At 43.7% G+C, this 20,224-nt stretch overlaps 1 protein-coding gene across 1 annotated transcript in view; it reads left to right on the top strand.

The window, feature by feature from the left end:
• Nucleotides 1-15,775: 15,775 nt before the first annotated feature.
• The window catches only part of LOC109920863 (solute carrier organic anion transporter family member 2B1-like), a 59,394-nt gene continuing 54,945 nt past the window's right edge, over nucleotides 15,776-20,224 (top strand). The window contains exon 1 of the mRNA XM_048597862.1: nucleotides 15,776-15,877. Coding sequence (XP_048453819.1) covers nucleotides 15,776-15,877 — 102 coding nt within the window. The remainder of the gene's footprint in view (nucleotides 15,878-20,224) is intronic.

The raw sequence follows: 20,224 nt of genomic DNA, 5'->3' as shown, positions 1-20,224 counted from the left end.
TTATTTCCAGCATCCACAGCTCTTTTGGTTATTTTTTTCAATTCCATTGTGTCAGCTTTACAATGTTGGGGTTTCAGAAGCTTCCGAAAACAGAATCACACGATCAGCGTCGGCCACTTTTTAAAGCTCTACAAGTTTGTTCATTTTTAAAAAAAAATGGAATTTAAAGAAGAAAATGCAGAAGAGAGCATAGTTTGTTTTGGAATTACTCTTGCTGTCTGGACATGTCAGTACTAAAACAAGGAATTTGGGTTAAACCTGGTTAAAACTAGCAGGTGAAGCTAGGACAAGAGGGCATAGCCTCAAGATTAGAGGGAGCAGATTTAGGACTGAACTGAGAAGGAATTTCTTCACCCAGAGGGTTGTTAATCTATGGAATTCCTTGCCCAGTGAAGTAGTTGACGCTACTTCAGTAAACGCTTTTTAAAAAAAAGGTAGATTTTTTTTGAACAATAAAGGAATTAAGGGAAACGGTGAGAACGCGGGTAAGTGGATCTGAGTCCGCGAAAGGATCAGCCATGATCTTATTGAATGGCAGAGCAGGCTCGAAGGGCCAGACGGCCTACTCCTGCTCCTAGTTCTTGTGTGTTCTTGTGTAAAACACTGGTTTATCTTCAACTAGATGTTGTGCCTGGTCCTTAGCACCATACTTTAGGAAGGATGTGCAGAAAAGTTTTTTTTTCATTAATTCACAGGATGACATCACTGGCTATATTTATTGCCCATCCGTAATTGCCCGAAGGGGCAGTTGAGAATCAATCATATTGCTGTGTGTCTGGGCTCATATGTAGACCAGACCAGATAAGGATGGCAGATTTCCTTCCCTAAAAGACATTATAGAACCAGATGGGTTTTCCATCAATCAGCAGGTTTCACAGTCATCATCAGACTCTTAATTCCAGATATTATTGAATTCACATTCCATCCAGAGCCCCAGAACATTACCTGTGTCTTTGGATTAGTAGTCTTGAAATAATACTACCAGACCATTACTTGCCCTTTGACAAGGATGGTATCAGGAATGAAGAAATTTAGTTCCCTGAATAGATTGGAGAAGCTGGGATGGTTTATCCTGGAGAAGGGAAAGCTGGAGAGGAACATTTAATAAAAGTGCTAAAAATCATGAGAGACTGAGACGGAGTAGATGGAGAAAAAAACTGTTCCCATTGTTGGATGGATTGAGAAGCAGAGGACACAGATTTAAAGCAATTGGCAAAAGAAGCAATAGCGACACGAGGGAAAGCTTTTTAATGCAGTGAATGGTCAGGAGATTAGAATGAAACTGATGGAGGCAGATTCAACTGGAAAAGAAATTGGATAAAAGTCCAAAGAGAAAGAAATTGTATGGAAGGGCAAGAGAATGGGGCTTGCTGAGTTGCTCTTCCAGACAGTAACATTGGCACAAGGAGGTGAATGGCATCCTTTCTACGATTCTATGCCACTGGATTGGATCTTGAACCAGAGGCAAGGTAGCAATTATAAGACAACAAGCTGTTGAAGCAGACGTAGGCTATTCAGCCCATTGAGACTGCTATTTTCAGACACCATTTAATGACATCATGGCTGAGTTGATAATCCTCAACTCCACTTTCCTGTCTTTTACCTACAACCCTTGATTTCCTTTTTGATTAAAAATCTATCTCAGCCTTGAATATACTTAAATACCCAACCTTAACAGCCCTCTGCAGTAAAGAATTCCACAGATTCACTACCCTCTGGGAGAAGAAATTCCTCCTCATCTTTGCCTTAAATGTATAACCCCTTATTCTAAGATGACGTCCTCTGGTCCTAGACTCTCCCACAAGGGGAAACAACTGCACGACATCTCCTATGTCAAGCCTCCTAGGAATTGTATATGTTTCAATAGCGTTGCCTTTCATTCTTCTAAACTCCAATGAGTACAGGCCCAACCTGCTCAACCCCTCCTAACCCCTCCATTCCCGAATCAACCTGATGAACATTCTTTGGACTGCCTCTAATGCCAGTATATCTTTTGTTAGATAAGGAACCAAAACAGATTCACAGTATTCCTCTGGCTGTGGTCTGGATCTGTGCCTTGTAAAGATTTTGTACAATGTCTCTATTTTATATTCCATTCCCTATGAAATAAAGGCTAAATGATTCACGTGAGAAAGCTCCATTTCCTACAGGATTTCCCTTCCAATTGTTAACAAGAGCGAATGTATTTGAGGCACTGAGTGGGTCAGGCACCCCTTGTGTGCTGAGGGCACACAAGGCTGATGCAAAAGAATGGACGGAAACTGTGAAGTGAGTGAAGACAACATACAATCAGTTCTGCTACAACGCATGTTCCTTCAATGCGAATTAGCTGTATTGTGATTGACAAATAGGGGAATGTTATTTCTAAAACGTGAACTTGTGTTGGCTATAATGCGATTCATCGGTGCGCAGAGGAGTACGTGTCAAAATCACATGATTGTTTCACGGGCATTGTCCTGAATGCGTTAGCACTAAAAGAGTCTCCGACCTGCATCACGTTGTCATTTTGCAGGCTTTGTCATGAACCGCTTTCTTGAGAGGTACTGTACAACCTTCTCCCCCATCAAGTCATCTTGATTTTTTTTCAAGTCATTAAATTTACTTTTATTTCATTATTAGATATGAATTAAACATTTATTCAAATCGTGCTATTCTTTGTGTTAGGTTTTTGAGTGATTTTTTTTTTGTTGGTCTGCCCCTAACTCCACTTTTCCCATAGGGCCTGTTACTTCTATAACACGATTTTCTATAACATGATGTTGCACAGGAACACAACTACTGCATTACAGTAGAACCAACTGTACATAAACAGACTGGTAAGTGAAAGGAGACTGATGATGGACCTGTCTCTCTAAGGTTGTGCCTAACCTGTCGGCCTTATGCTCCTGTTGTTACACTAATGCAGAAAGGTCAAATGGGAACTTTGTTGTCTTTAGCAGTGGATATTGAATTGAGCTCCAGTTTCCATTCATATCTGTAGGTGGGTGTGAGAAATCCATCTGCCAGTATTTCAAAGATGGACTAGGGGAGTACTTTCCTTGTCTTGGCAATATTTATCCCTCAATCACGATCAGTTCAGTGAACTGTGAGGTCAATAAGCAGACTCCTGATTTATATATTTGTAAGAGTATCAGTCTGGAGGGGGACTTGAACCTACAACCTTCTGATTTATCAGCAAGATTGACACCAACTGTGTCACTGAGATCAAGAGCCGGGTAAGAATGCTAAGTTCTCTTCCTTATTGGAACATTAATGACCATTTATGTTTTAACAACATTCTAAAGGCTCCCTGTGAAGGAAAAAACAGAGTTAACGTTTCGGGTCCGGTGACCCTGAAGCGGTCCTTCACAGATGCTGCCAGACAAAGGACTGCAGTTTCCTTCCCTAAAGGGTATCATGATGGTGGTTTTTCCTGATGATGGTCATCATTAGACTCTTAAATCGAGATGACCATTCAATTCAAATTCCAACAGCCACTATAGTGGGAATCGAACCTGGGTCCCCAGGTTTCAGTATTAATTGAAGGGCAGCACGATGACTTGGTGGTTAGCACCGCTTCCTCTGGGGACTGGGGTTTGCTTCCAGTCTTGGGCAACTGTCTGTGAGTTTGCATGTTCTCCCGGTGTCCATGTGGGTTTCTTTTGGCTACTCCGGTTTCTTCCCACAGTCCAAAGATGTGCAAATTTTGTGGATTAGCCATGCTAATTATTTTCTGTAGCATCCAGGGATGTGCGGGCTAGGTGGATTACCCACAGGGATAAGGTAGGGGACTAGGTCCGGGTGGGATGCTCTTTGGAGGTTTGGTGTAGACTTAATTGGCTGAACGGCCCCATTCCGCACTGTAGGAATTCTAAGATTCTATTGAAGACACTATCCTTTGTTGAAATATTAAACACATTTGCCCTCACTGTTGGATATAAATGATCAGATCCCTAGCACTAGCTTGAAGAAAAGCAGGTGAACTCTCCCCATATCCTGGCCGTTTTTTATGAGAATAAGAGAAATAGAAGCTGGGTGAGATCATTCAGCCCATTGATCAATTCAGTTTGATCATGGTAGATCAGAACTGTGACCCAAAGTGCACTTTCCAGCTTATCTTTAACAGTCCCCATTGTTAAAGTACAAATCATTTACCAGCGTTCTGATGGGGATGGAAATCTGCCATCTCTACCTTGATTGGCATGACTTAGTTGGCATCAATCTAGCTGCTAAATCAAAAGATCCCACTCAAGACTGACACTCTCTCTCTCACACACACACACACACACACACACAGAGTCTTTCTTACACACACACACACTCTCACACGCACACACATACTCTCTCTCACACATGCACGCGCATGCACACACGCACACGCGTACACACACATACACACACTCTCTCACACACGTACACGCACACACACACACATGCACACACACACACACACACAATTTAACAGCAGGAGTCACTGAAAATCTAACTCGGCCTTGAATATATTCAATGACCCAGCATCCAGTGTTCTCTGGGGTAACCTGACTGGAACTGTACACAGGACTCCAGGTGTGGTCTTACAAATGCCCTGTACAACTGTAGCAAGACTTCCCCATCCTTAAGCCTCCATTCCACTTGTAGTAGAGATCTATGGGCTTGGCTTGCAATCTCTTTTGAAAAAGAAAAATGACGTTCCAAACGCCCACAGTGTCCATAAGTAATTTAGCATTTTGATCCTTTGACATGATGCTACTCAGCAGATGAGGCATTATCACATTGGTGTTTGTGGGAGCTTGCTGTGCACTTATTGACTGTGTGTTTTCCGGCAGTGACTACAATTCAAATGCTCTTCATTGGCTATCCATATGTGACTCAAAAGTTTGTTCGAGAATCAATCACCTAATGCACTTTTGGGACTTTTCGTTAGTGCTAAAAGGTACTGTAAGAATGTAAGTTGTTGTTGCTTGTTGCACCTTTGTGACATGACACTAAATTGAAAGTCCCACACTGGGGATTTGCTGTCAATTTTTCTACACCAGGTTCAATTCAAGGGGCTGGAATATTGCTGCAGCATCACTTCTGTGCTTTCCCAAACTGGTCACAAATGACACACAAACAAAGGTTTCCTTCAATTCATTGTATGACCGAGATTGTCCCTGCTACAGGCCAAGGAACGAAGTCATGTTAAACATTTACAAACAACTGCTTTGGCTTTAGTTCAAGCATTGTGTCTAATTCAGAATATCACAAACTTTGAGAAATAGACAAAGACCTTAGAGGTGGTGAGGAATGGATTTACTTAAACCAGAGATTTAACTCAACATGGAGAGACTGGAGAGGCTGCAATGGTTCTACTTAGAACAGAGAAGGGAGGAGAGAGTAGATAGGAAAGTTCAAATTATGAAGGCATTTCTTTCTTGGAGAAGAGAAGGGAGAAAGGGAGACTTGATGAAAGCACTTAAAATTGTGAGGAGTCTGGACAGCATGGACAGGGAAAGGTGGAAGGTGGAGAATGAGGGGGCAGAGATTTAAAGCAATGTACAAAAGGAGAAATGATGACACAAGGAAAAAACTTACTCACGCAGCGAGTGTTTAGGGTCTGGAATGTACTGTCTGAGAGTGTGGGGGGAGGCAGGTTCATTCGAGTGGTTAGGGTCTGGAATATACTGTCTGAGAGTGTGGGGGAGGCAGGTTCACTCGAGGGGTTAGGGTCTGGAATGTACTGTCTGAGAGTGTGGGGGAGGCAGGGTCACTCGAGGGGTTAGGGTCTGGAATGTACTGTCTGAGAGTGTGGGGGAGGCGGGTTCATTTGATTCTATCAAGAGGGAGTGGGATTGTTCTCTGAAAAGTAACAATGTGCAGGGTTCTGTGAAGAAGGTGAGAGAATGACACGAGGTGGGGTGCTCATATGGAGAATCAGTGCTGAACGAGCTCCCTCTGTGCCATTATAATTCTGTGATTCTGGGACAGTTTCCACTACTTGGAATTTCAGTAACCAGAAACTTAAGGTAACAATCAAAAGAACCAGAGTGGGAGTTGAGGAGATATCAAGTTATTGTAACCAGGATGGTGCTTTCTGTGGAAGCAAATTCAATGTTAAAAGTGAATTAGATAGGTAAAGAGGAAAGAAAAGTTTCAGGATTTTGGGGAGAGTGGGACAAATCAGAGAGCTCTTGAAAAAGCCAGCTTAGACAAATCGTAGAATCCTACAGTGTGGAAGCAGGCCATTTGGCCAATCGAGTCCACACTGCCCCTCCGAACAGCATCCTACCCAGACGGCCACCCCCACCCTTTCCCTTTAACCCTGCATTTCCCATGGTTAACCCACCTAGCTGTCACATCCCTGGACACTGTGGGGCAATTTAGCATGGTTCCAAATAGACTCCTGCTGAGGTTTGCGATTAATTGTTTCAAATGTTGCTGGAACACATGGTGTGGTCCTTGATATGAATGACGACCCTTCTACATGCTTAATGACAAGCAAATTGCAACAGTTTTCTTGAATGCTGCCCGGCTGTGTCAGGTCTCCCGCAGCAGATGCATAATCAACAACCATCCCAAGGGAATGTTGGCTTCCAGCACACAATTAATACGCTGTCAACTGTGGCACAGTGAATCACACGCCTGTCTCTACATTTTCACTGATTCAATCAATAATTTCAGAGATCTCAGCATGCAATCTAGATGGATCCCCTCAGTGCAATAATGAGGGAGCACCGCACTGTTGGAGGGTCAGCGCCGAGGGAGTGCCGCACTGTTGGAGGGTCAGTGCCAAGGGAGTGCCGCACTGTTGGAGGGTCAGTGCTGAGGGACTGCAGCAGTGTTGGAGGGTCAGTGCCGAGGGAGTGCCGCACTGTCGGAGGGTCAATGCCGAGGGAGTGCCGCACTGTTGGAAGGTCAGCGCCGAGGGAGTGCCGTACGTCGGAGGGTCGGTACTGAGGGAGCGCCACACTGTTGGAGGGTCAGTGCTGAGGGAGCATCGCACTGTTGGAGGGTCAGTGCTGGGGGAGTGCCACACTGTCAGAGGGTCAGAGCTGAGGGAGTGCTGCACTGTTGGAGGGGCAGTACTGAGGGAGTGCCGAATTGTGGGAGGGTCAGTGCTGAGGGAGTGCCGCACTGTCGGAGGGTCAGTGCTGAGGGAGCGCCGCACTGTCAGTGGTTCAATACTGTCAGTAAAATTTCTGTGTTTGCCCACTGGAGAAGGCTGGCAGAGGAATCAAAGAGTAGAAGTATTCTAAACTCAGACTATTCCAGACTTGCTTCATTAAACAAAACCTGACAATTATCTGTCAATCATCTTTTCTGGGTGCATTGTCCATGGCAACTAACGGCTCTGCCAATCAGAATGCTTTTGCTAGCAACTTGACACTCTCTGCTCATATACAAGAAATGCTGGTTTGCCCCTTAATTTGTTATTCTTGTGAATTGTCCTGATGAGGCAAGGCAACAATATTTGGCAGGATGTAGTTTTTTCAGAGATGCTGGATTGAATTATTCCGTTCATGCCCGTGGAATTAGAGAAGGCACCTCACTCTTTCTTATCCTGCCTACAGTAGTCTAACAGTTTGGACACCACTTTGAATCAAACATAATCTCTGTTGCTGACCAGAGATGAAAGTCTTCCTGTATGAACGGAGATTGAGCAGTTTAGGCCTACACTCTCTGAAGCTTAGCAGAATGAGAGGAGATCTAATTGGGGTAAATAAGACGCTAAAGGGGATTGACAAAGTAGACATGAGCCGATATTTCCTCATGTTGGGCAATCTGGAGCAAGACGTCATAATTTTAGGATAAGGGTGGTATATTTAAAACAGAGATGAGGAGAAATTACTTCTCTCAAAGGGCATGAATCTGTGGAATTCACTATCCCAGAGTTCAGTGGTTGCTGGGACGTTGGGTAAATTTAAGGAGGAGATGGACAGATTTTAAATTAGTAATGATTAAAGGGTTATGGTAAGCAGGCAGGAAAGTCGAGTTGAGTCTGGGGATTAGATCATCCCCATTGCATCAAATGAATGGCCTACTCCCGCTCCAACTTCTTAAGTTCTAATTTAACATGACAGAGTATGTTCCTGGCGCACACAGGCATGTAATTTGGTCCATAGTAAAACATCATGCCGCACTCGTGATATAGAGGAGACAAAAGCTTCCCAAGAATCATAGCTATAACTTGCAGTTCCACCACCTCAGGATGTCCCAGTGCACATTCCAGACAATGAAGTTTTGTCACTGCGGAGATGTAGGAATCCTTGTAGTCGACATGAGTAAAATCCCACAAGCAACAAAGAGATAACGACAAGATAATTTATTTCTCGTGATGTTGGTTGAGGGAGGAATATTTGCCAGGACACCAGGGAGGGATCTCTCTGCTCTTCCTCACATAAGTAAGGAGATAGTTTGATGTCACATCTGGTAAGCAGCTGACAGTGCTGTACACCCTCAGTAATATCCTGGGTGTGTCAGCCTAGGTTTTAAGACTGTGCGATTATACAAAATAGTAGGCCATTCAGGCCCTTAAGCCTGCTCTGCCATTGATTAGGATCGTGGCTGATCCAACTTTCCCTTTCCTGCCCTTTCCCTGTAATCCTTGATCAAAAATCTATCTATCTCAGCCTTAAATGTACATAAGGACTCTACCCCTACAGATCTCTGTGGCAAGGAGTTCCAAAGGCTCACAAGCCTCTAAGAGCAGAAATTCCCACTCATCTCAGCCTTAAATTGGTGCCCGTTTATTCTAAGACTTTATTCTATTCCCCTCTGGTCCTAGACTCTCCCATGACAGGAAACATCCTCTCAGCATTTACCCTGTCAAGCCCCTTAAGAATCCTGTATGTTTCAATGAGATCACCTCTCATACTTACGAACTCTTGTGAGTAGGCTCCCAACCTGTTTTTATGCTCAAGCCTCTGGGTTGCACTTGAGCATTTTTGCTCGATGATGCCAAGTGCAGTCATTAGGGCACTGAAGGAGGCCATTCAGCCCATCCAATTCATGCTGGATCACTGTCAGGCAATCAGGTCAACCTCATTACCCTTGCACCTGCACATTTGTTCCTCTGACAAGCACAATTATTGCTGTCGTCATTTGTAATGAAGTATTGTAATCTAATCAAAATGCAACTAATCTGTTGCTTGATTTTGTAGAAACCTTTCCTTCCTGATCTGCTCTGCAGTGTTATCTGGGGAGATTGGTTCATGCAATTCCATAATTCACCACAGCCTTCAACAACCTCAACCAGCACTCATTGTCTACATTGGTATTCCTATATCAAAGTCTTGAAGAATGCTGTAATTGTCAAATGGAAGCTAGGAGCTATAAGAAATGTTCCTATGCTCAGGATTACTAGAGCTATTGAGGAGATGGAGGGAACTAAGACTTAGCAACAATGTGCATTTGTATGGCATCTTAAATGTTGCAATGAATCTCTAGGGACTGCACAAGAGAAAACACAAACAAAATTTGACACTGAGCCGCTTAAGGAGATCACAAATCCAGTGAGCAATGGTTCGGTCAAGGAGTTGGGTTTTAACGGGCAGGCACCTTAAAGGAAGAAAGTGAGGTAGAGAGACAGTTCAGAGATGGAATCCCAAGGCTTGGAGACTTGGGTTTGGGACCGAGCCAACTGAAGGCACAGCTGTCACTGGTGGCGTTGTTAAGATCAAGGATGAGCAAGGGGTCAGAATTGGAAATGACAAAGGATCTTGGAGTGTTGGAGGGGCATCTGGAAATTTGAAGTTTGCTTTGCTTGAAGTCCACTGCTTTTCATCATTTAATTAAATGATCTGGATGTGAACATATGAAGTATGGTTAGTAAGTTTGCAGATGACACCAAAAGTGGAGGTGTAGTGGACAGCGAGAAAGGTTACCTTAGAGTACAACGGGATCTCGATCAGATGAACAAAGAGACCTTAGAGTGCAGGTTCATAGTTCTTTGAAAGTGGAGTTGCAGGTAGATAGGGTGGTGAAGAAGGCATTTGGTATGTTTGTCTTTATTGGTCAGTGGATTGAGTATAGGAGTTGAGAGACAGGACATTGGTTCAGCCACTTTTGGTGTATTGCATGCAGTTCTGGTTTCCCTTCTTTAGGTAGGATGTTGTGAAACTAGAAAGAGTTCAGGGAAGATTTACAAAGATGTTTCTGGGGTTGGGGGGTTTGAGCTATGGGGAGAGGCTGAATAGGCTAGGGCTGTTTTCTCTGGAATATCGGAGGCTGAGGGGTGACCTTATAGATGTTTATAAAATCATGAGGGACGTGGATAGGGTAAATAGGCAAGACTTTTTCCCCAGGATGGAGGAGTCCAAAACTAGAGAGCATAGGTTTAAGGTGAGAGGGGAGAGATATAAAAGGTAGCTAAGGGGCAACATTTTCATGCAGAGGGTGGTGCGAGCATGGAATGAGCTGCCAAAGGAAGTGGTTGAGGCTGGTACGATTACAACTTTTAAAAGGCATTTGGATGGGTATATGAATAGGCAGGGTTTAGGGGTATGGGCCAATTGCTGGCAGATGGAACTAGATTAATTAAGGATATCTGGTCAGCATGGATGAGTTGGATGGAAGGGTCTATTTCTGTGCTGTATATCTCTATGACTATGACTCTATAATTCTACTGACCAAGTCAATAGAAAAGAAATATTCCACTGGTTGAGCAGGCGAGGATGGGGTATATAGTCTAAAAATGAGAAAATGCTGATAAAGCCTTTCATCTTGTACTCAAAATTGCAAGAGTACCAAACCTGAAAGGTGAGAATGGTGAAGCAGACTCTAAGGGCCAAATGGCCTATTTTCAATGTTTTCGTGCTCTGATAATAGTCCAGTCATGATCTCATTGACTAGTGGAACAGGCATAGGAGCTAAATGGCCTCCTTCTCTTCCACGTTACTTCATTTAAATGCTGAATATAAGGAAAAGTTATTTGAGGAAAAATAAATTGGTGTTTACTATGTCTTTCGTATAATCAAGTTTGTATTTATAACTAAATCTTATGTAGCTGCTAATTTCTATCACACTGAAGACATCATTGGGTCTCATGCCCTGTCATTTTAAAATTATTTTGCAGCCTACTAATTTACAAAGTTTTACACTAACTCAGCTGATGTTAACTCCTGGGCCCATTGTGGTACTGTAGTCACTGATGTAAGCATAAAAATTCGACAGATAGTTTGCGTGCATGAAGTTCCCATAAATAACAATTTTAAAATGACCATCGAAATGACTTGTGGTGTTGTTGGTAGTGGGATAAATATTGACTCAGGCTATAGGGGGAACTCCCTTGTTCTTCTTTAGAATAGTTTCTATGTGATCTTAGAGGGCAGACCAGTTAAAAAAAAAACTAGAATACCACCCCCTCCAAGTTCGCCTCTAAGCCTCTCACCATCCTGACTTGGAAACATATCGCCATTCTTTCACTGTCGCTGGGTCAAAATCCTGAACTTTCCTCCCTAAGGGGCATTGTGGGTCTACCTACAGCACATGGACTGCAGTGGTTCAAGAAGGCAGCTCACCCCCACCTTCTCAAGGGGGCAGCTAGGGACGGGCGATAAATACTGGTCCAGCCAATGACACTCATGTTCCATGAATAAAAAAAATGCATGTACTGCTCTGCAGAGAAAACGGATGCTTAAACACAGAAAAGGTTAGTTTGCTTGTCACGACCTATGTGCTCCAACTGAACAGTTGCCCCAAATATGATGGTTGACCCATGCGGTGATATCCATAATCCATGAGCGAAATAAAAAGAAATGCTCAACAGAACAGTCAGTGTTTGTGGAGAGAGAAGTTGTGTTAATATTTCAGGACAGAATAGCAAGAATACAAAATCTCAAAGGGAACAACAATTTATCCTGCACGAGAAGAGGGTGCTGATTGGTTGGAAAGTGGGCTCTAATTGGTAGAGCTGTTCATAGATCATAGAATCCCTACAGTGTGGAAACAGGCCCTGTGGCCCAACAAGTCCACAATGACCCTCAGAGCATTCAACTCAGACCCATCCCCCTTTAACCCACCTAATCTACACATCCCTGGACACTATGGGCAATTTAGCATGGCCAATCCACCTAACCTGCACATCTTTGTGGGAGGAAACTGGAGCATCTGGAGGAAACCCACGCAGACATGGGGAGAACGTGCAAACTCCACACAGACAGCCCGAGGGTGGAATTGAACCCGGGTCCCTGGCGCTGTGAGACAGTACTGCTAACCACTGAGCCACTGAGCCACCATGCCACCCCTATTGTCATGGAGCGTTCACCAGTGACAGGAAACAGCCAAGCTATTGGCTTTTCCATAGAATGCAATTTCAGCATTTCCTTTTATTATTTCCAATTTTAAGGACAGACAGAACCTTGGTTGAACAATTAATGGGAGTCACTTAGCTCAGTTGTCTGGATGGCTGACTTGTGATACAGAGTGATGCCAGCTGTGTGGGTTCAATTCCTACACAGGCTGAGGTTACCATGAAGGACTCTCTCTCTCAACCTCTTCCCCTCACCTGAGGGGTCCTGACGCTCAAGTTAAACTGCTGTCTGATGACTCTCTAATGAGAGAGCAACCTCTGGGATTATGGTGACTTTGCATTTGCCCACTTCAAGGGCAATAGTGAATGGCTATCCAGTCTGAAGAAGGGTCACTGGACCCAAAACATTGACTCTGCTTTCTCTCCACAGAAACTTTCAAACCTGCTGAGTTTTTCCAGCAATTTCAGTTTTTGTTAATGGATCAGATGGATTCTTTGACATTTGAAGATGGTTTCATGGTCATCATTACTGATAACAATTTAGGAATTGCATTTCAATTCTGGCAGCTTTTTTGGCAGCATTTGAACCCCCCGTGTTAACCTGCACCTTTAGAATACCAGTCTAGTGATGCCACCACTGTGCCACCAACTTCCCCTATCCAGACTGTTACAATCTAGGCCACTTTTGGAATACCCCATTCAATTCTGGTCTCCTTGCTATAGGAAAGATGTTGTTAAATTTGAAAGGGCGCAATAAAGATTTATAAGGATGTCGCCAGGATTGGAGGGTTTGAGCTATAAGGAGAGGCTGAATAGATTGGGGCTATTTTCCCCGAGCATCAGAGGCTGAGGCCTGACTTATAGAGGTTTATAAAATCATGAGGGACATGGATAGGGCGAATAGACAAGGTCTTTTCCCTGGAGTGGGGGAGTCCAAAACTAGAGGGGCATAGGTTTAAGGTGAGAAAGGAAAGATTTAAAAGGGACTGAAGAGGCAACTCTTTCATGCAGAGGGTGGAACGTGTATGGAATGAGCTGCCAGAGGAAGTGGTGGAAGCTGGTACAATTATAACATTTTAAACGCATCTGGATAGATTTATGAATGGGAAGGTTTCAGAGGGATATGGGCCAAATGCCAGCAATTGGAACTAGATCAGTTTAGGATATCTGGTCAGTATGGACAACTCTATGATTTTATGACTTAGGACATTCCAAAATACTTCAGCCAATGAAGTAACTATTGTAATGCAGGAAATGCAGCAGCCAATTTACACACAAATGGCAATGTGATATTGACTGAACAATCTGTTTTAATAATATTGGTGAGGGGATTTATCAATGACAGTAGGCAGGACGCCCATGCTCTCTCTTCTGAAATAGTGCCGTTGATTGTTTGCTTCCAGGTCAGAGAGTAGACAGGTTGACTGTTTAAAAAAAAACACGCACTGCTAACAGCGTGGCACTCTCTCGGTACTGCATTGGGAGAGTCAGTTGGAATTCTTATGCTCCTGTCTGCACGATTGGACTTGAAACTATCACCTCTCAATGGCGAAAACAGTATTAACCACCGAGCCACTGCATCGAGCCTAGAGGCAGGTGCAGACACAGTGCCCCCCCCACCCCCTCGCTACCCCTTCAAGGCTGAGATGACTGAAGACCATTGTCTCAATGCAGCTCTGATATTGTCTGATTCATATGTAGATGCTGCAGCTGCCCTCTGATGTGTTTCCCCTTAACACATTGATTTTATTTACAGTCATCATTTTCATCTGTTTCTGGGGTGTTGAGGAGGGACCACTCAACTTGATCTGTCAGTCTCTCTGCTAAAAGAATCTAAATTTCTTTCCTTTACTACTCCACATCTCTTTATGGAATGTGGGCATTGTTGGCTGGGCCAGCACTTATCGGCCATCCTTAATTGCCCTCAAACTAAGTAGGTTGCTCAGCCATCTCAAAGCGCAGTTAAGCGTCAACTCAATTGCTGTGGGTCTGGAGTCACATGTAGTCAGATTGGCTAGAAATGGCGGATTTCACTCCCTAAAGGGACATTAGTTACATGGTCATTATGACACTGGCATCTGCATAAGGAGATTGAAGTTCCCTGTAAATTCACCCCTGCCACCGCCCACAACCCACCCAAATGTCAGCAAAACCTTTTGTTCCATGACCATGTATTAAATAAAGTCAACATGTGAAGGTTAATCATTCAGTCTAGTGGCAATATCATGAGACTATTAATCCAGAGACCCAGATAATGCCCCCAGTTTGAAACCCACCACAGCAGATGATGGAATTTGAATTCAATAAGTTAAGAGTTTAATGCTGGCCATGAAATGACTGTTGTAAAAATCCATCCGGTTCACTAAAGCGCTTTAGGGAAGGAAATTTGCCATCCTTACCTGGCCTCACCTATTCGTGACTCCAAACTCACAGCAATGTGGTTGACTCTTAACTGCCCTCTGGGAAATGAGGGAAGAGCTGTAAATGCTGGCCTAGCCATTCACACCCACATTCCATGAATGAATATCTTTCTACATTTACAAAAATAAATCAATAGAAGTAGATGTCAAGAGGGTCACGATGGATAATTTACTAGAATGGCAATAGAGCTGGGGATCTTCAGTGAATGTGGAGAGACTAGAGGAGCTGGGATTAGACTCCTTAGAGAAGAACAGGTTAAAAGGAGATTTAACTAAGTTTAAAAAAAAATTTGGTCAGGTTTCAGAAGCATAAGGAGAGACAGGTAGCCAGAAAGGTTTAAGTTGGAGATTCCCAGCCTAGGGCATAGGCAACTGAAGGCATTGCTCCCAATGATGGCACAATTAAAATTAGGGAGGGCCCTGAACTGGAGGGGCACAGAGACCTGAGACAGCTATAAGTTTGGATGACGTTACAGAGGTAGGGAGCAGCGAACCCACAGAACGAACTGAAAGCAAAAATAAGAAACTTGAAATTGAAGCTTGGAACTAATTTGATAGGTGTGGTTGGTGGGATGGATGGTTTATGGTGAACAAGGTTTGCTATGCGATAGAAAGAAAACAGCCTTGGAAGAGCTGACATTTACAAAGGGGTGTAACATGGAAGACAAAGCAGCAGAGTGTTGGAACAGTTGATTCTTGTGGTAGCAGAGGCATGGATGATCAGATGGACATGTTCAGGATCAGATAAGATCCTGAAGGGTCTTGACAGGGTAGATCTGGAAACAATGCTTCACCTTATTGGAGAATCTAGAACTAGGGATTCTTAATTCAAAAATCAAGGGTCACCTATTTAAAACAAAGACAAATTTTCTTCTCTCAGAGGGTCGTCACCTTTGGAACTATCTGCCTGAAAAGGTGGTGGAGGTTGAGTCCTTGAATATTTTCACGATGGCGGTGGACAGATTGTGATTAAGACTAGGGATGAGAGGTTATCAGGGGTAGGCAGTATTGTGGAGTTGAGGTTAAAGTCAGACTAGTCGTACTGAACATGGATCAGATTCGGGAGGCTGAATGACCCTCTCCTGTTCCTATTTTGTGCTCCGTAGTGTGTCAGGATTGGAGGTATGGGAATGTTTTGGGGCGGGGCATGAGCACACTTGGTATTGCCACGGATGTGTGTTTACAAAGTTTAGCTCAGCTACAACACCAGAATGGCAAAGAATTGGATTCCCTGTGCACACAAGTGGCTGTAAGTCATCAGAGGGTGCTCTCCGTGGCTGGGAAAATGAGTTTGTAGCAGGGATCAACTTTCTTCACACTTCCTGACGTTTAATTAGAAGGAATTTTCTCTCATGGCTTCCACGATCTTGCATTTTTCTACTTTAGAATCCTTACAGTCCATTCGGTCCATCGAGTTTACACTGACCATGCAAAAAGCATCCCTCCCACATCCACGCCCCTACCCAATCCCTGTAACCCTACTTTTCCCATGGCCATCCCACCTGGCCTGCACACTATGGGAAATTTAGCATGGCCAATCCACCTAACCTGCACATCTTTGGTCTGTGGGAGGAAATCCCACAGACATGGGGAGAAACACATGTAGCCACAAGAGCAGGTCAGAAGCTAGGAATACTGTGGTGAGTAACTCACCTCCTGACTCCTCAAAGCCTGTCCCACCATCTACAAGGCACAAGTCAGGAGTGGGATGGAATACTCCCCACTTGCCTGGATGGGTGCAGCCCCAACAACACTCAAGAAGCTTGACACCATCCAGGACAAAGCAGCCGCTTGATTGGCACCACACCCACAAACATCCACTCCCTCCACCACCGACTCTCAGTAGCAGCAATGTGTACTGTCTACAAGATGCACTGCAGAAATTCACCAAAGACCCTCAGACAGCACCTTCCAAACCCACGAGCACTTTCATCTAGAAGGACAAGGGCAGCTGACGTATGGGAACACCACCACCTTCAAGGTAGTAAAGGAACTATCACAATGAGGTGGGGATGGTATAGGGGAGAGGCTGGGGTTCTTGTCCCAATGGATAAGGTAGGAGAGGGGAAGAGGGACTTGCAACAGTGATGTTCCATTAGACAACACCTTCCAAACCCATGACCACTTCCATCTAGAAGGGGCAGCAGATACATGGGACCCCCCCCGCAAGTTCCCCTCCAAGCCCCTCACCATCCTGACTTGGAAATATATCGCCATTCCTTCAGTGTCGCTGGGTCAAAATCCTGGAATTCCCTCCCTAAGGGCATTGTGGGTCAATCTACAGCAGGTGGAAAGCAGCGGTTCAAGAAGGCAGCTCACCACCGCCTTCTCAAGGGCAACTAGGGACAGGCAATAAACGTTGGCGGAGCCAGCGACGCCTACATCCCACAAATGAATAGTGAAAATAGAAAAGAATGTGTAAACTCTACACAGGCAATCGCCCAAGTCTGGAATCGAGCCCGGGTCCCTGGCGCTGTGAGCCACTGTGCCGCTTTACTTTTAAGTCTTCAATTTCCTTTGGAAAGTTCTTGCTGAATCCACTCCCAGCACATTCCAGATCACAACAGCTCCCTGCGTCTTATCTCCCTCCTTGATTATTTTTTGGCAATTAAAGTAAATCTTTAGTTCTTGTCTGTCCACCAAAAAGATGTTGTTTTTCTGTAACTAGTCTATTAAAATTGTTAAGTGAAGTCCTCAGCCTGACATCCTCCTTATAGTTCACCTTTACCATCTTTGCGATTGTCACAAATAATCTGCTGATGCGAGAAATTGAACTTGTAAAAATTATTTTCACTTCCACAACTGGCAGTTGAGGTGAAATGTACTGATGCATTTAAAGGGAAGCTGATTAAAAAAATACACAAGGGAGAAAGGAATAGAAGGTTAAGTTGATGGATTTTGATGAGACTAAGTTTGGTGGAACCTCAGTTGGAGCATAAAATCTAGAAGGAACCAGTTTTGGGCTGAATGGCCTGTTTTTGTGTTTTCAGCTCAATGTAATGTGTTATACAGTGATTAGTGGTGTCATGGGTTGGAATAATGCTCAGAAGGAAAAGAAAACTACTTTGCAAGATATAAATGCAACAGCCTTAGGAATTTTCCAAGGCATGAGATTTATTTCTTGTTAAAACCTCCTCAGTAACCTTTGGCAAGCAGCATTGGAACTGCTCCAAGTTTGGTTTAATAAAATGTCCCCTTTACAAGAGTTCTATAGTTATGCAGTTCACAACAGAAAGACAGCCTGCCTTTTCCACTATACTCTCTCCAGCTGACGAACATCAAAGTTGACATCATGGACCAGAGGTATAAAATAAATAATTAACGGAAAAGCTGTTTACCAGAGAATTCGACATATTGGATTTAAATTTATCCTCAATTTGGTTCACCTTATTATCTTGTGGAGGGCTGGTTCGCTCAGCTGGCTCAGTAGGTAGAGTGTGGTTCTAAATAATGTCGAACACTGACATTCTTTCCCTCTTTTGCCTGTTTCATCACCCTGCCCTCTGGTAGCAAAGAGTAAACTCTGGTTCAGTGACTCTCAGATATTCAAGGATGTTACCTTGAGGAATAGAAATATTTTACAGGCTTCACGTGACATCTGCGTTGGATTGAGCTGTGGTAATTTCTATCCCATAGAGTGCCACGTAGTCTCTTCCTCTGCATCACATCCAGTATGATTAGACTGTGTTACATCTGAGTATTCGAGTCTTGAAATTGAGCACGATTTGAAGGGTTCCAGCATCTTTTACATATTTATTCTTAGCATGTGCGGTTGGGCTAGTATTTATTGCCTATTCCTAGTTTGCCGCATGAGAAGATTGGGGTGAGCTGCCTTCTTGAACCGCTGCAGTCCATATACTGGATGTAGACTCATGATGCCGTTAGGGAGGGAATTCCAGGATTTTGATCAATTGACAGTGAAGGAGCAGTGATATATTTCCAAGTCAGGCTGCTTGGAGCGGAAATTGCAAGGGGTTGTGTTCCCATGTGTCTGCTGCCCTTGTTCTTCAAGATGGAAGTGGTCATGGATTTGGAAGATGCCATTCATAGAGGTTGGGGAGTCTCTGAAGTCCACTTTTTGATAGCATACTATGGAATTGACTCCATTGTCCCACTCACTAAACAATGACTAACGCTACTTAGGGGTTCCCAAATTGGCTGTAGCATAATATTGACCACGGCGGTTAATCTTTCTATACTCTGCTCCATTGAAAGTTCCCAGGGATAATACTCCACAAATGGCATGTGGAATAAGTCTTGAATATTGCTGAAAAGAGATATTTGTTGCTGAAACTTGTCATCCAGCATCCATCAGGACACTTTGCAAGTACACCAAATTTCAAATGAGCACAAGATTCACAGCATGGGAGAAGACAGTGCTTGTGGGTTGACAAGTCAACTCTAAATTGAAGTCGTGAAAGCTACATGGAAATGTAAACTAATCCAAAAATTGAGCAATGCTTGACCACATTTATTTGAAGACAGTGGTCCCCATCATATGAATCTCTAGCCCTTCTAAGAAGCCGAAATAAACCATATTATGAGTTATAGTCGTACAGCAAGGAAACAAACCCTTCGGTCCAACCACCCCATGCCGAACGTAATCCCAAACTAATCTAGTCCCACCTGCTTTCTCCTGGCCCATATCCCTCCAAACCTTTCCTATTCATGTACTTATCCAAATGTCTTTTAAACATTGTAATTGTGCCCACACCCACCACTTCCGCAGGAATTTCATTCCACACACGAGCCACCCTCAGGATAAAAAATTTGTCCCTCGTCTTTTTTAAACCTCTCTTCTCTCACCTTAAAAGTGTGTCCCTAGTCTTGAAATCCCCCATCCTAGGGAAAAGGCAGCTACCATTAACCCTATCTATACCCCTTATTATTTTATACACTTCTATAAGGTCACCTCTCAACCTCCTATGCTCCAGTGAAAAATAGTCTTGGCCTATCCAGGCTTTCTTTATAACTCAAACCTTCCATACCTGGTAACATTTAGGTAATTCTCTTCTGAACCCTCTCCAGTTTAATAATATCCTTCCTGTAACAGGGTGACCAGAACTGACATGACTGATTATGTTAAGGTGGCTATTAGTTTGCCATTACCTCAGTCAGGCTTGTTTAACAAGTGCTGCCCAATTTCAAAACCACACCTAACAATAGACAGAATAAATCTTCACTTGCATTATTCATTCAGTCAGGCAAGTGTTAGGTATGGAACAAGGCTTGAATTAGAGTTGTTGCAATGACGAACCCATGACTCTTAACTGGACTCAACAAGTTCAGATTTCTATTCCCTGAGCATTTAGCTGTTGGAGTACTGGGTAACCATCTATCTGAGGCCTCTGTTATTTTTGGGCGAGGAGTTTATTTTTGCAAGTTGGGAAGCAAGCCAACAAACTGTTAATTAGAAGGGAACATTACTGAATGAATGGGTCTGGTTTGATTGGCTGCTTTCAAAGTAGTATGTGCGTTTGAATGAACTAATTTTGTTGCCTCTGCTGTTGGAACGGATATAAAAGGAATTTCCAAGTGACAGCAGTGAGAGTGAAGAAACCAGAACAGACAGCAACAGAGTAAAGGATAACAAGGT

This window comes from Rhincodon typus, chromosome 6 (assembly GCF_021869965.1).
Source record: "Rhincodon typus isolate 14 chromosome 6, sRhiTyp1.1, whole genome shotgun sequence".
NCBI lineage: Eukaryota > Metazoa > Chordata > Chondrichthyes > Orectolobiformes > Rhincodontidae > Rhincodon > Rhincodon typus.
This window is presented reverse-complemented; position numbering and strand designations above follow the sequence as displayed.